At 44.2% G+C, this 16203-nt stretch overlaps 1 protein-coding gene across 3 annotated transcripts in view; it reads right to left on the bottom strand.

The window, feature by feature from the left end:
- Positions 1–16203, bottom strand: part of CA8 (carbonic anhydrase 8) — an 86906-nt gene that overhangs the window by 35362 nt on the left and 35341 nt on the right. For all 3 annotated transcript variants that reach the window (XR_001177247.2, XM_004778360.3, XM_013048900.1), the window contains exon 4: positions 7753–7848. Coding sequence is in view for 2 of the 3 variants with exons in the window: in XM_004778360.3 (XP_004778417.1) it covers positions 7753–7848 (96 nt within the window). In the remaining variant the exon portion in view is untranslated. The remainder of the gene's footprint in view (positions 1–7752; positions 7849–16203) is intronic.

Below are 16203 nucleotides of genomic sequence, written 5' to 3'. Positions count from 1 at the left end.
TCTAGGAATAAATGACCTTTTCATTAATAACCAGGTCAGCATCTACAGAGGGCGATTAAAGTTGTAAGAGAGGCTAGTACAGGAAAGTGTTAGTTCTAAGACATTTTCGAGAATTCATTCTAAATTCATCTTACTAGGTAGAGATTACTTCCCACTGTGCCTTCTGCAGTTGACCCCTGAACAATGAAGGGGTTAAGGGCACTGACCCCTGTGCTGTTGGAAATCACGTACAATGTTTGACTCCCCTCAAAACTTAACTGCTAATAGCCCACTGTTGACCAGAAGCCTTACAGATGACAGCAGTCAATTAACATGTATTTTTGAATGTGACATGTATTATATACTCTATTCTTACAATAAGTTAGAGAAAAGAAAATGTTATTAGGAAAATCCTAAAAAAGGGAAAATACATTTACAGTACTATAAAAAATTCATGCATAAGTGGACCCGTGCAGTTTCAAAGTCAAGTTTGTTCAAGGCCAACTGTATATCAAAGGATATAATACTGCAATTTAATATTTCAAGGATATTTCTAAATTAACATTGCTCATCACATTTCAAACCCTTTCATTGTTTTACCTCCGGCATTTCTAGATCATTGTTATAAAGATTGTACCTATACTGGGGGTGGTGGGTGGATCTGTTGTTAAGCCTCTGCCTTTGGCTCAGGTCATGATCCCAGGGTCCTGGGATGGAGACCTACGTTGGGCTCCCTGCTCAGTGGATAGCCTGCTTCTCCCTCTCCCTTTCTCCCTCTCCCCTACCCCCACTCGTGCTCAGTCTCTCTCTCTCTCAAATAAATAAATAAAACCTTTTTAAAAAGACTGGACATAATTATATAACCACCATTTTATTCTTAAATTCATCAAAATATGCTGCTCATAGCTTTCTATTTTAAAACATTATGTATCATTACATATGTTTAGTGTAAAAAATGCTCCACAGATTGTGAGATTTCAAAAGAAATTTGACATTAAGTATTCCTGACTTTAACTTTTAAAAACTGTAAGTGCCATCTGATCTCCACTTTTCAACCAGGTTTCAATGGCCCATGATAATGGAGGACAATAGCAACACGAGATAATTTAAAATCTGAGATAAACAATGTTATTATATGCTTTTTCTCTGCCCCACACATTTGTGCAGGATGACCTACAGGTGCTAGAACAGCTGTCAACCTCTCAACGTTCTCCGTTTCTCTCCACATGTACCAAGTGTGAAATATGCCAGGTGAAGGGGCATCAGAGAGAAAAGAGACGAAACAAGACACTTACATAATCTAAGATAGGCCGATCAGTTCAAAAGAGTCCAGACTTAACTATTTCCCAAGTGTCTGCAATTCCTCAGACAGGCTCAAAAGATGGAAAATGAGTTCTCTAAAGTTAAGAAAATACTTGAGGTAAATGCACGAATAAGTGCAGAGTCCTGGGCCCGACCTTTGGGGGCAGTGGGCCTCCCTCTTCATTGTACTGGTTTAACAGTGAGGTAGCACTTGGAGGACTTCACCTTGGCCGGTGTTTTTCCTTCCATGCATCTCCTGTCAGATTACAGCTCTTCGAAGAGTCCTTATCTGAATCCAGTAGGGCTACATACTGGAGAGGTTCAGGACCAAGGCTGCCCTCACAGGATGCTCAGGTTCTGAGCCTGTGTCGGAGGCACGCCTCTGGCCAGGGCGGCCTCCGCCATTAAAAGATGGCGCCTGGCTAGTTGCCAGGTTAGGATTGCCTCGTGAGACTAAACGGAACGCCCAAAGAGGAAGTTAACAGCATTGGTTGCTAGTGGAGTTGTTCGTTTAGGTGCACAGCCTGATTCGCTCCCTCCTATACCCTGCTCGCTGATGGGTCATGTAAACGTATATAAGTGTGTAAACTTGCAGAAATAAAGAGAGAGAAGATACATCTGAACTGGGGCTTCTTGTCGTCCTTGCGGGTCGAGGGCGATAAATGGTGCCGGCACTCGGGAACTAAATAAAGGAACCTTGCAGGTAATCCGCGGTAAAGCGGGGACATTAGCCACGTTCAAAAGTGGGAATTCCACGGTAAAGCAGGGAGAAAAGGTCGACTGAAGTATATGCGTGTAAAAAGTTAATGTGCTAGTTAGTGTCTTTAATGTCCACGTGTGTTCATAATGGGATCTGAAGTATCTAAAGTGCGGTTGGAAGGGTCTTTAAAAGACCTGCTGAAAGCCAATGGAACTCCACTAAAAGCAAAAACTGCTCGGGCCTTTTTTAATACAGTGGAAAAGGCGGCTCCATGGTTCCTAGATGAAGGCTTGCTAAACATACCTCAATGGGACCACCTGTGATCCAGGGTTTGGCCCCTGTGAAACCTATTAATGCCTCGGGGCCATATCAACCTTTTAAGTTGCCCAGGTGCACCAATAACAGGGTATGGCCACCGGAGTGGTCTGGATGTCAGAGTACCTTGCTCTCAGTTTACATCAATGAAATGCATAACTTTACATTCACTCCACGCTTTCCTACTTATAAAAATAATACCTTTACAGGGTACAATTATTCCTTTCAAAATCCTAAGCAAGGCAATCCCTCCTGTCCCTTTGATGCATGGCAGGTCTGTAACTTGCTAGGAGCATGTACTGATATCTCAGCAGTGTCCATGTTAAATGGTGGCAAATTCCTCAACTTTTCTTATAAACAAAATGACTCTAGTACCTTTGAGACAACAGTTAATGTGTCTTGTCCCCATAATATTACTTATCAGCCCACTCCCATATGCGTCTCGCCACCGTTCCTTTTCCTCGTAACAAATGCTAGCGAGCTGAATGATACGTTGAATTGCACTAAGAATTGCTATCTTTCCCAGTGCTGGAATGTCACGGCCTTCAAGCTGGCTGTGATTATGCGTATCCCTACCCATGTTCCTATCCCAGTTTCCATTCCAGAGGACAAGTTACCGGTGGTGCTATCCAGAAAGAAGAGAGATTTTGGTATCACAGCCACCGTTGTGACAGCATTGGCTATATCTACAGCAGCTGCCACGGCAGCAGCAGTCTCGCTTGCTGCAACTATACCCACTGCGGAAGCTGTGAACACCCTTGCAGAAGGAACGGCGGCTGCCCTTCAAACACAGACTCAGATCAATGCACATCTGCAAGCAGGAATCCTGATAGTCAACCAGAGAGTGGATTTGGTTCAAGAACAAGTGGACATATTGGGGGCCCTACTGGGACTGGGATGTATAGCACCCTTCCCGGCAATTTGTGTAACTCCCATAGCCTATACTAATATGAGTGACTTACAGAATGTCTCCCGACAGCTCTCCCAATACTTGTGGGGGAATTAGTCTGCAGAATTCCAAAACTACACTCAGCACCTGCTACTAGGCATAACAAAGATAAATAACACCAGAGTTAAGCTTGCAACCCTTCCAGAGATAATCAAAACATTGCAAGATGTGTTAACCTTTACGAAACAATGGGCTAGCGTAATTGGTCTGATGACAATCCTCGTAGTGGGCTTGATTCTGCTAGTAAGGAAACTGCAAATTTGGAGGCGACAGCAACCTAGGCAACAGCAAGCCATGGTGCAGGCCTTGTTAGCCATCGAGTCTGGAACATCCCCCCCAAGTGTGGCTAAGTATGCTGGATCGGTAGTCAACGATGGGTAAGATTGGTGGGGGAAATATACCAACCTAAGACAGGACGCAGATCACTGATATCTGCCGTCTGATGACGGATAAGGATATTCCCCGCCACTGACAACCTAAGACAGGCACGATCCCTGCCATAAAAGAAAAAAGGGGGAGATGTCGGAGGCAGGCCCCTGGCCAGGGCAGCCTCCGCCATTAAAAGATGGCGCCTGGCTAGTTGCCAGGTTAGGATTGCCTTGTGAGACTAAGCGGAACGCCCAAAGAGGAAGTTAACAGCATTGGTTGCTAGCGAAGTTGTTCATTTAGGTGCATAGACTGATTCGCTCCCTCCTGTACCCTGCTCGCTGATTGGTCATGTAAACGTATATAAGTGTGTAGACTTGCGGAAATAGAAGATACATCTGAACTGGGGCTTCTTGTCATCCTTGCGGGTTGAGGGCGATAAGCCTGACTCAGTGTTCAGGCCAAAACAAATTTACTTAACCTCTCTGTCCTTCAGCTTCTGATCTATCCAGTGGGGGAGGGGTGGGGTACGGAGGATAAAAGCGATGGGGTTTAAGATAAGACAACAGAGACCTCAGAAGAGGGCACAGACCGTCCTAATTCAATTACTATCACCCACTATTATCCTTACTCAGAATGCCAAACAGCATCAAATACAGGTTATACGGAGAGTAGTAGTATCTCGGGCTCCTCCTTCTCTAAAGATTCCATACTTTATGGGCAAGAGTTTTAAATCTTGCAACAAACTCTAGCTCTTGTGGCATCTCTTCCCTTTCCGTCTTTGCTGGATTTCCGTAGGAAGAGGTGATAACCACCCAACAAAGTGAGTATAGATGCTACTATGTACACCCCAGCCCCCGAAATCCTAGAGCAACCCAGGTGACAGCATAGCCTGGTGCCCAGAGGCAGCCAAGAACCAGGAGACCCATTACCTCCGTACCCCTCGCTATCCAAAATGACCCCATCAGCCCTGCCCAGCCCTGGCCCGTGCTTTTCCACCTCGCACTCTGACCTCACCTCATTTCCGCTGTGCCCTCTGCAACAGGGGGCCACTGCCTGCTGGTCCTGGTCCGTGTGAAGCCCTCAGGTCTGCTCAAGGTCCAGCTCACCTGGGCCTTCCGAGTGGATGCTGTGCAGTCTCCCCCAGAGACAAGGCTGAAAGCAGAGGTCAGTGCCCTGCGGATACCCTCCAATGCACACTCTGACCCATGGGCACGAGACTATCCTCCTCGGACTAAACCATCCTCCTCAGATACTACCCGGCTCTACTTGGGGCGAAGTTATATTGTCACCACCTTTTTAAAAAAATGACCCACTGGTCACCCTCTCGTCGTCCTCACCTCCTGCAATCGCTAAGAGGACCTCGACTCCCTGGAATGTATCTTCAGCCCTGAAGCCCGTGGCTTACAGCCCCATTCCACCTCAGCACTGAGGTGAGAACATTCCTGAGAACATTCCCTGAATTTGTTTTCCCTCTGAAAACTTCAGCTCCAAAGACCATTCCCTTTGACCACAGCGTCTCATCCATGCAGCTCTTACCCTCTCCTCTCTCTCTCTCCCCATTCACTGATCTAAGGAGCCACAGCTCCCAGGGGCCTCTTGGCTTTGTCTCTTTCCCTTCCTGACACCTTTCTAGCCATCCTCCATTCTCTCATCCCTGTGTCGTCCTAAGCCATCTGCTCTGCAAGAGATCAATGCAACAATTCTCAAGAAGTCTTCTACTCTTCTACTTGGATAGAGAAACAAGCCACAAGATCTCGTCCCACACCATCTATGATGTTCAGTCTCAAGTGGGTCTTCCACACTGACTGCCATGTCTGTTACCACTCTCCTCTGGCCTATTTCAAAACCCAACTCTACACCCATGCTTCCCTTGCTCTAGAAATAATTCCACTTCATGTGTCTCAGAGATGATGAAGGTCATCAGGCATGAGCCCCTCTAACTTCATGCCTTTCTTCACATTTAAATCCATCCCGTTTCTACCCACTCTCTCTTCCTGCTCTGCTCTGGTTAAAGTGTGGATGCCCCCTCATTTCCGAGGTTAGTCTACCCACAAAAGCTCTCCATCCAGCATCTTCTTGTCTCCTCCAGAACTCTTATATATCAAGTTATCACTTTTTTCTCCAGTATTTTTAAACTCTGCATCTGCACTCATGCTTTTTGCTCAGAATAAACATATAGGCAGATCGCAGATCTTGAAATGAGACAAAGAGAACTTTCCTATACATCAGCACGAGTTATTACCCCCATCTGTTTTTCCTTTCTTGAGCCACGCTTCTTGAAAGGGAAACCTACGCTCACCGCCCCTGCCTCCCCCCACCTCCCCCGCCCCGCCTCCCATTCTCCCACTCCTCCTGCAGAAGTGTGAGAGCCCCAGATGGACTTCAGCCCCTCTCGTCTCCACTTCAGTGGACACTCCTCATCAGTCCTTCTTTCTTTCATGAGATTCCGCTCTCAGACTTTCTGTAAGTTGACTCTCTCCTAGATAACCAGAATGGCTCCTCCCAGCAGACTCGGGGAAAGTTAGAACAGGTGCACGTGCTTGTAAGCTTCCCCGGGGCCTACAACCTTGAGCTTCTTCCTGGAATACTGACGCTGGTTCCCAGAGCCCTGGCTTTCAGCCTAGTGCTCTATCAACCTATGCCACCTGACCTATGCTAAGGATAAGTAAGTGAGAATATTCTCGTATTCAATTCCATTCACAAATATTTAATGAATACCAACTCCAGAGATGAAACAAACATGCTTACTTCTCCTCTTGATATGACTGTTCAGTTATTTGTTTTATTTTATTTCATTCTTATTTTTTAATAACAAGACATTGCCTTCTACTTCTATTGCCTCAACTTCTCAAATTTGGACACTTTATTCATTTTTTCAGGTTACAAAAGTAGACTTCAATAGTTACTACGTTAGTACACTAGAAGTCATCAAAACACTTTTATCAGTGTCTTGATAACATGATTTTATTCTGCTTATACAATGCAGTTATAAAATAGGTCCTTGCCTATAAAAAAAATAATAAGCCATGAAGTAAAGAGTAAGAAGGTTCATTTAAAACTCTGGGTATTTGCTTTTTAAATTCTGTGACAGGTGTCCTATTTTGGAGATACTGATTTTAAAATATTAAAAGGCTAAAACCTTTCTGTCAATAGACAAATACCTGAGAGAGAAATTTATAAAGGAAAACTGCTGTGCTTAATATTACTATTGAAATATATACAACACCAAAAAAGCAGGTTTGCAAAGGCCCCACTTTCTTTGAAAAATTAAGTTACTGACGATCACTGTTCTCATATGACTGCTCTAGTCTCACATTCTCCAAAAGGAGAGCCCAGAACCACACAGAACTGCAGTTACAGCAATGGTTTCTGGTCTTGACGGTGACACTAAATCTGTGTGTGACTATGATCTGTGACCGACCTCTCTGGCCCTTGTAGGACCATTCTGTAGGATGGGGAAGGAGAAAGCGGGGTCTCTTCTACCTCTTCATCTTTTAGGACATCCAACAGACAAGACAAAGTTAAAAAGACTCAGGGCAGGGGGTGGGGGACTAGATTAAATTTTTACTTTTGAAAGTAGGTAGTCTGTTTTTTATATTTCACAAAATTTAATTAATATCCTTTGCCCAGTACAGAGCTCAAATCTAAACTCTATATTGACTATATCCGCCAAGATCTTCGCCAGTCTTATTTTATCAGTGTTTTCGATCAGACACTTCAAATCATCTTGGAGTAAAAATTATTAATAACAAAGAGCTAAAAGAGTCTACTACATGATTACATTATTGATTTTTCTTCGATTTCACAGCAAGCGCCAGGGTCCAAAAACATTTTCTAAAATTCTTTTTCATTAATAAAATGCATGCTGCCTTCAGGAGACATTTTCAACATCATTTCTCCAAAGACCCTGAAGCCCAGTTAGAAGAAAATGTCTACAGACTAAACGAACCATCTGCTACCCTTAAATATGGCTGCTGTCTCGCAAGTCAGAAGAATCAGGGGTCCTCTTCTCAAATGAGTCGTGTTCTCCGCACAGGAGTTTAAGAAGTAATAAAACTGAGAGTACAAAATACTCTGCCAAGGAATCAGAAATAAGGATCTCTGAACAACAGAACAGTCTCAGCGGGAGACCATTTACCTGAACAAACAAAGCAATGATGGCAATGCCGTGCGGCTTCCCCACCGCCTCGTCCATACTGCCGAACAGGGTGGAGTTCCAGTGGATCAGATGCAGCTGGGGAGACAAGACAGGTCGTCTCGTTATTGATGCATGTCTAGTGAGAACCACAAGGACAGATCAATTTCTCCTTAACGAGGTCTGTTACGTCTCTGTGGTAACACATGCAACAGAAGTGTCCCAAACAGACACCCACACACCACTGCTGGGATCCCGGTTCTCCGGAGAGTCTGTCCTCCTCATTTCCAAACAGCTGTCAATGCTCGGTGGCTTGCGGACGCTTGAGTTCCGCTTTAATCCTCATCAGGAGCACCTCTAAGGAGACCGGCAGAAGGCTCACTGATTTAGTCGCCTTGCCTTTCATAAATGCTGTCCCCTCTGGTTTTCGAGAGGACAAAATCCCGGGTCTGGGCACAAACACCAGCACTCGTTCCAGGGATCAGTACCCACAAAATCACATGCTGAGTCACCTGGTATTTCCATCAGAACCACAACAAAGCCAGCCTCAAATTCTGGTAAATTATTTCAACTCTCCAAAGATATACAGAGAGAGCACCCTATAATGCAGCCTCTTCCTCAAGTCATGGTAATGTAATGAATGTTGATGGAAGGCCATTTCCTGCACCAGAGATAAAGTTTTATCTGTGAAGGAATGACAAACCGTGCTCTAGAGGGACTCCCTCACTCCTAGCTCCATAAAGCTTTGTGGCTTTCAAGTTTATCTAGAACATGCACTTGCTCCTACAGCACTGATAAAACACTGGAAAGAAGCCAAATTCAATTCCCTTGTTCAAATCAAATGCCCACTGAAGTCCTTAGGAAAACAGTAGCTAGGTCAACCTTCTGCAGAGAATGCTATCTTCATCACTACAGCTTTTAATCAAGTTATAATTACTTACCACGTTAAAACACTGCCTCGTTTAAAAATCAGTTCGAATCTAAAAGGACAGAGCTAAAATTCAATCACCATGTCATTTTTGCATCCATATTAAAATGTGAAGGTATGTTATCTTTGAGAATAGGCACTGATTTGCTTTTTCTACAGCTGAATTTGTCCTACTAGAATGCGAGATTATTAAACTGACCGCTAGAGGGAGGCAATGACGTCCTCTACCTGTAATAGAAGCCGGAACCTAGGAAAACACCACATTCAAGGCCAAGCTAGGACAGGCTATGAAAAGCCAACATGGACCACGACCACCAGTACATGCAACTGTCAAGGCACTGCCTTTGAGAAAACAATGCTCCATAACGTTTCAATTAATAATGAAAGACAGACCAATTTTAATCTTTCCTCTTCTGGCTGCAACAATAGCATGGAGTCCCAGTGGTACAGATAAGTGTACAGTGTACCGATAAGAACCGACTACCTTAATTAAATAAACAGAGAAGGCCCAAGGTTGAAATCTATTTTTATTCGACAAATCACAAAGTTCAAATCAACGTTTTTCTTACTTCTCATAGCAACATTATGGGGTATTTTTTTCTAAAATAAAACAAGTCCCCCCAAAACCCTGGTTTCTTTTTGTGTTTCGCCTTGCCACTCCTTAGAACTCAGCAACATTGTTGACTCACACCTGATCTTCCACACCTGCTTGGCGGTCTTTTGCATTTAAAAAATTGAGGGTACCCACGCCATAAGCGGACACTACACACAGTGACTTTGTTTCAGGGAGTGAGTTTACAGTGAAGAAACCAGGCAAACGCTCCCCAGGCCAGAGGGGCAAGGTCAGTAGCTCCAGTCATCAGCGTGCGCCGTTGACAGGATGTGGTGCAAATGACACGTTACCCCCATGGCCGCCTGCCCCCTACCCCATAACCCATAACCCCATCTAATCATGAAGAAAACATCACACGGATCCCAGCAGAGGGACAGTCTACAAAATACTTGACCTGACACAAAATATCTTTTGTACTCCTCAGAACAGTCAAGGTCAACAGAAACAAGAAAACCTGAGAATATGTCAGTGACAAAGGGACCTAAAGAGACATGAGAACTAAATGTAACATAGTATCGTAGGTGAGTTCCTGGAACACAGAACAGAAACTAATTTAAAATGAAGGAAAATGAGGGGCGTCTGGGTGGCTCAGCTGGTTAAGCATCTGCCTTCGGCTCAAGTCATGATCCTGGGGTCCTGGGATGGTTCAGTGGGTTAAGGGTCTGCCTTCAGCTCAAGTCATGATTCCCAGGGTTCTGGGATCGAGCCTCACATTGGGCTCCCAGCAAGCCTGCTTCTCCTTCTGCCTGGTCTGGTCTGCCTGCTATACCCCCTGCTTGTGTGCTCACTCGCTGTCTATGACAAATAAATTAAAAAAAAAAAGTCTAGAAGTTGTTGATGTTGCTGTGAAGGTGCTTTTTAAAAGATGTGATAACGCTTCAATCAGTAGACTTTTAGTAAAGTGGATTAATCCCCATAATGTGGGTAAGCTTCATCTAATTCAGGGAAGGCGTGGGAGCAAAGACTGAGGTCCTCTGAAGAAGAAGAAATACTCCCTCCTCCAGGTTATAAAATACAAACTCTACCCCAGTTTCCAATCTCTGACCACCCCTGCAGATTTGGGACTTGCCAGTTCCTGTGATCTCAGGAGCCAGTTCCTTAAAATTTCTCCCTTGCCCTCTCTCTGTGTCTCAGATATGTAGTCTCAATATATATTTTGTTCCTCTGGAGAACCCTGACCGATGCACAGGTTGTACAGACAAGTGAACACGCAGGAAGTATGGAGCCAAATGTTGGTTTAAATAAGAACAAGACGAGTAGCCACAGGGATAAAGACAAAGGACCCTGACAATTAAAATGACAGTGTTGGAATTTCCTCTCCTAAGCCCAAGCAGGGTTGCTGTAGGGAAGGGGCACGGAGGGACAAAACAATTCACAGAGGATCAGAAAATACACACGAGAACTTCTGCTCGTTTATTTATGTCCTCTTTTAAAATTTCAGCTTTCCTATGCCTCACAAAATAATTACATACACAGAAAAAGACAGACCTAGATCAAATACATATGAGCACGTGTATTTATTCCTGAATACGAACAACAGTGAGGGTATGTGCTCCAGACCTGCGGAGGGACAGCGGAGTTTGAAGGGAAAGGCGTGGGACACGAAGAACCTGGCTTAGAAAATGATGAAGCGGCTCGTCCAGTCAAAGGGAGGCTGTCGCAGAGGTCCAAGCAGACGCTGTTATCAGTTGAGGGAACTGGGAAGTGGAAGCTAGGAAGCTGACTTCAAAGCTGAACGGTAGACGCCGGCTCTGGGGTGTGTCTGGCCCGTGGAGAAGACTACAGAGCACGGAGGCGGGGACCCGGACACTTCTGCAACCCTACTGATAAATTCGGAGCAGCAACAGGCTCTCACAAAAGCTCTGTGCGCCAGCAATCAAGTCTTAGAGTCTTGGTTCAGTTCACAGCTCTCTAGCTCTGTGAACTTAAATCTGAGCGTCAGGCTCCGTGACACAAGGAGAGCTGCGTCTTCCCAGTGTGGCTTCTTCACACCTCTCCCCGCCTGCCCAGGGACTCTCTTTATCCCTCCATTTCTCTCCCTGGGCACGATTCGTGCTCATTAGCCTTAATCATATGCAGGCAGCAAAGGCCAGGAAGGAGAGGGATGAATTTTCAGAGTGGAGAGTGGCTTACTTGAGAATCAAACCTGAGCATCTAAATGACCCTGACTGTAGCTGAGGAGTCTGGGGGTGAGACAGTACCTTCGCCACAAGGGCCGCCTGGACTCCTGACGCTCCCACTCACTCTGTCAGGGTCCATGGGACCCAAGATGACTGGGGGCAGGGCTCTGCCTCACCAAGGCCTTCCGGAGCCTGAGCACATAGCACAGCAAGTAGCATAGGGCCTGCCTCTTGCCCCTTGAACCCCAACTCCCACTATGGCTACCAACAACAGTAGCTGAAAAAAGAGAGAACTCTTCAACAGAAACAACAGGACAGTTTTTCACTCCCCCTTCAGGGACTCCCCCCTCAAAAGACGAAAGGTTTTGGCTTCTTCCCAACCTGGGTATGTCTGAGTAGAAGACAGTGGTTTTCTCTATCGAAGCCAAAGCTTTCTCCCTTACTGTTCTTCCCCCAACCCCCACCATTCCCCAACCGCAAGGCCTCAAGGTACGTGACCTCCTGTGAGGTGTGTATGTACATATTGGGGCAACTGCGTGGCTCAGTTGTTAAGCATCTGCCTTCGGCTCAGGTCATGATCCCAGGATCCTGGGATGGAACCCTCCCTGCTCAGCAGGGAGTCTGCTTCTCCCTCCCCCATTCCCCCTGCTTGTGGTCCCTCTCTCGCTGTGCCTCTCTCTGTCAGATAAATTTAAAAAAAAAAAAAAAAAAGCACAATGTTCATATTATGGAGAAATAAGAAAGCAGACAGCCATTATTCCTCTTATCCACATCATGACCATCATTCCTTCCTATTAAAAAAACAAAAACAAACAAACAAAAAAAAAACCCTGACCCTACAATAACAACTGTAAAGCATCTTTTTACAGTTTCAGAGAAAATCTTGGAGCTTTTGCTGTAGGGCTCACAAATTCAAATTTCCTGCAAATGATTACGCTGCTCTGCCATTAGTACCCGTGAAACGCTCATCTTAATGTACTTAACTCACAGCGATAGATAAATTTGTCCAAAGTTATGAAACTGTGACAAGCCATAGCCTTATAATCACTTATTTGTCACTGAGAAAAATAAGTTTGAAGATTTCGTGGCAGCCTAACAGAAAGCTATCTTCAAGATAAATGAGGTTTATTATTAACATAAATAACACGACAGCATTAAAGTACAAAAGAATGAATCATGAGGAATGGAAAAGGCAGTGAAGGCTAAAAAGGCACTTATGACTCACAAACTTCTTTCTCCAGCCCTGTGCACTCATTCACACAAATTCTGTGAAGTCTCCTATCCTCACATGCTTGATGGCCAATTCCTTTCAAAGGGCTTCATGTCAGTTTAAGTTCAGTATCGCTAGGATCCTCGTCAGCTCCCTTCAAAGGTGCCCTCTTACCGGCTTCACCACAGAGCCCCCACCTCCTGGGCTTGAGACCTTGACCCCCCTGAACAACCCCTTTATCTCCAACTCACCAACGCCTTTCCTGGCTCCTAATTGTTTGCATTATAAAGCTCTATTTCTTGCAGCTTTCACATTTCCTCTGTTCAAAAATGTCTACTTTGCTTTATTTCCTGCCCACACAAGATTAAATTTCTCTAACCTCATCTTTCCCCATCCCAACTATCTCCAAAATACTCAAACCAAGTGAGACTGCTGACCGTTCACAACAGCCTCCCCATTTTTATGTTCCACTCATTTAGAATGCCACACCCCATCTTGTCCTGAGACTTACCTAAACTCTACCTATTCTCCTGGGCCTCAACAGGCGTTCGACAGAGAGACAGAGAGACTAAGGACGGACATGACAGGAGATGGAAACAGATACAGCTTGAACCAAGAGATACAAAGGAAAAGAGATAACTGGGTTTTCCAGCCTGTATCACTTCCCAAAAGTAAGATGAGTTCACTTGTAGAGAAGAGTTGAAAGTTACCTCACAACAGTCCAACTGGTCTCCCATGAGTGAGCGACGCAGAATGAAAACTGCATTAAGAAGACAGGCTGAAGTTATGGACTACAGATAGCCTTAGATGTCTAGAGAGAGCTTTACAGAGTCCGCTCACCCGTGCATCCAGTCACAAAAAAGAGTGACAGAAGGGAAAAGACTGAGCTTTCAGAAACAGTGAGCGGAGAAAAGGGGAGTATCAAATATGCAGGAGGAAATGCAGAAAACTCCAAAGTCCTGATGGACAAAAGAGAAAAATCCTTCTAGAAGAAATTGTGTCAACAGTGTCTAGGCTCTGCTACAAAGATACAACAAAACAGAAGAAAATGAGGAGGAGAAGAGATATGGGATTTATTTCCTTTTAAAGATAAATGAGAAGGCACGGGCAATAGAATGAAAGCCACAGAGGCAGAACGTGAAGACATTAGGATAAAACCAGCAGGGCAAGGCCACTCATCCAAGAAGGTGGGCAGGGAGTATCAGAAAACAAATCAAAATGTAACTAACTATAAGTAAGGGCTAAGTGATTTTTTTTTTTTAAATAAAGAGAAACCATACACTTGAGTTTAAGTCACCTTTGCCTTTAGTGTTCTTTTAATCTATTCTTTCAAAGGGCAAGGGTAAAACCTGAGAGAATCACAAGCCACTGAAAGTTTTGATAAATCAGAAGTATTCAGTGCACCTATGAACTCACATGCAATTGCCCCCGAAAACCATTTTCCTGTCAAACTATAGTTCCCGAGAACTCTCCTCTGAGCTGGGCCACCCTGGTTTCTGTGTCCTCATTTTGCTTAACTGCTTCCCTTCGTCCCAGAGAAATTCAACAATAGAGCGTGGCAGCCCCATCTCCCACTAGATTCTGAGTTTTGGAAGCCAAGAATGTCACTTCCCCTGCTCCCTCACACTCCAAAACACCCATTTTCAAAGCACTCGGGAAGAGTGATGAAATGAGAAAAAGGAAAAGAAAAGACACCGTCTCTCGGATACACTTCTGTTGAGAGGGTTGAAACAAAGGAGACGGGAAGTATTCAAATTTTTAAAAGAACACTAAAGAAGGGAACTGTTTTGATAATTAAGTGCAGAAGAGCAGAGAGAACAGCCCCTCTCTGCAGATCTCCTCCTCCCTGGAAGAGGCGACCATTCATCTGCAGATAAACTGGGATTTAGTGTGTATCGTTTTCAGGTGCGGCTGCACTTGAAGATGTCACTGTCAATAAATTATGCAGCTACTATGCAGAGAAGGACATCCAAGGTGCAGACAGATAGAATAGTGACAAAGCGCTGTAAAGCATGAAATGGAAAATAAATTATTTGAAATTCTATCTCTGACTGTCCCTTCCTTGTTATGTTTGCCTAAACTTAATTATGTATCCTCTTACGCAGGTAGAAGAAAAATAAGAGGGTCTGGTAAAACATTTCAGAGCAACTTCATCTATTAATATATTAATATCAAAAGCTATTTATAGTGTTCTTAGGGTTCGGAATTGTCGATTCAAAAGGCACCTGAGTTCTCTGAAATTTCTAAAAAGATCTTTTTTCAGAGCAGAATGACCTCGTCATTGAATGCTAATTTCCTTTTGTTTGCTTTGATGTTGCTATCCTCTTCAAAGAGGGCATCTTAGTACTGTTTGGGCTCTTCTCTCAAAAACAGAAGCTTCGTTCAGGAAACTCACTAGGAAAGGCTGGAAAAGCCTTTGGGAGCAGTCATGAATCAAAGAAAAACAAACACATCATTTTAAATTAATTTCTATTTAATGCAAGATCAAAACCAATTAAAACAAATTCTTTCACATTGGCCTCTTTGCTTTCCAAGAAATATCCCCCATCTTGTTTCTTAATCCCCTCTTATTTTATTAAAAAAATAAAAAGAAAATCTGAATTGTGCATTATGGGCTGCAATTAGCTTGCCATAACCAAAATTCTCTATATTTCATTTGTTATTCTGTAAAATAAAGGCAGCTAAGGGGTGTCACAAGGTCTTGATGTTACAGAACGGAAGTCATTTATAGACTGCATCTGTTTGCTCTGTATGGTGAATCACTAAGTACTGTGTGTATTCTTGCCCTACTGTCCCCAAATAAAAAACACATTAGAAAAGAGTTCTGAAATGATGGCAGCATTCAACAAAACATTTACGGAGCACCAGGAATACCTGGGTTTTAGTTCTCACTGTTTTCAACACTGGAAACACAAAGACCTCAAATCTTTCTTTTTTTTTTTTTTTTTTTTTTTTTCAAATATTTATTTGAGGGAGAGAGTGAGAGAGAGAGAGCATGAGAGGGAGAAGCAGACTCCCCATGGAGCTGGGAGCCCGATGTGGGACTCGATCCTGGAACTCCGGGATCATGACCTGAGCCAAAGGTAGTCAGTCACCTAACCAACTGAGCCACCCAGGCGCCCTTCAAATCTTTTTATAATATAGGATATGAACAAATAAAAAATATAAAACTTCTTTCAATGGAATAAAAAGAGCAGTGTAAAGGGTCAGTTGCAAAGTAAATTATGGGGCTGCTTTGGGTGTCTCTCTAGTTATTTAATGTGCTCTGATGTGTGACATTCTCCACCAGGAGCCGCTCACCACAAACTTGACTTCACTTCAATCCTCACTATCCTCTTCCTAATAACAGATGCTGGCACCGCCACCAACACCCCGTCTTGATAAGAAGGGAATGGAGGCACAGAAGGCAAAGTACCCCGCCTAGGATCACACAGCTAACAAGGGACAGAGCCAGGAGATGGCCCAGGCTGCTGGGCTCCACCCTTTAATGGCAGCTCTGCCCTCCAAAGAGGGAAAGCCGAAGACTGATCTGGGTAGCTTTCGCAGCATATTATTCCCACAGTGCATGCAGGAAGGACAAACC

The sequence above is a fragment of the Mustela putorius genome, unplaced genomic scaffold (genome assembly GCF_011764305.1).
Source record: "Mustela putorius furo isolate JIRA1106 unplaced genomic scaffold, ASM1176430v1.1 tig00000151_pilon_pilon_pilon, whole genome shotgun sequence".
In the NCBI taxonomy this organism is placed as follows: domain Eukaryota; kingdom Metazoa; phylum Chordata; class Mammalia; order Carnivora; family Mustelidae; genus Mustela; species Mustela putorius.
The sequence above is the reverse complement of the archived record's forward strand: the minus strand, read 5'-3'. Positions and strand labels throughout refer to the sequence as shown.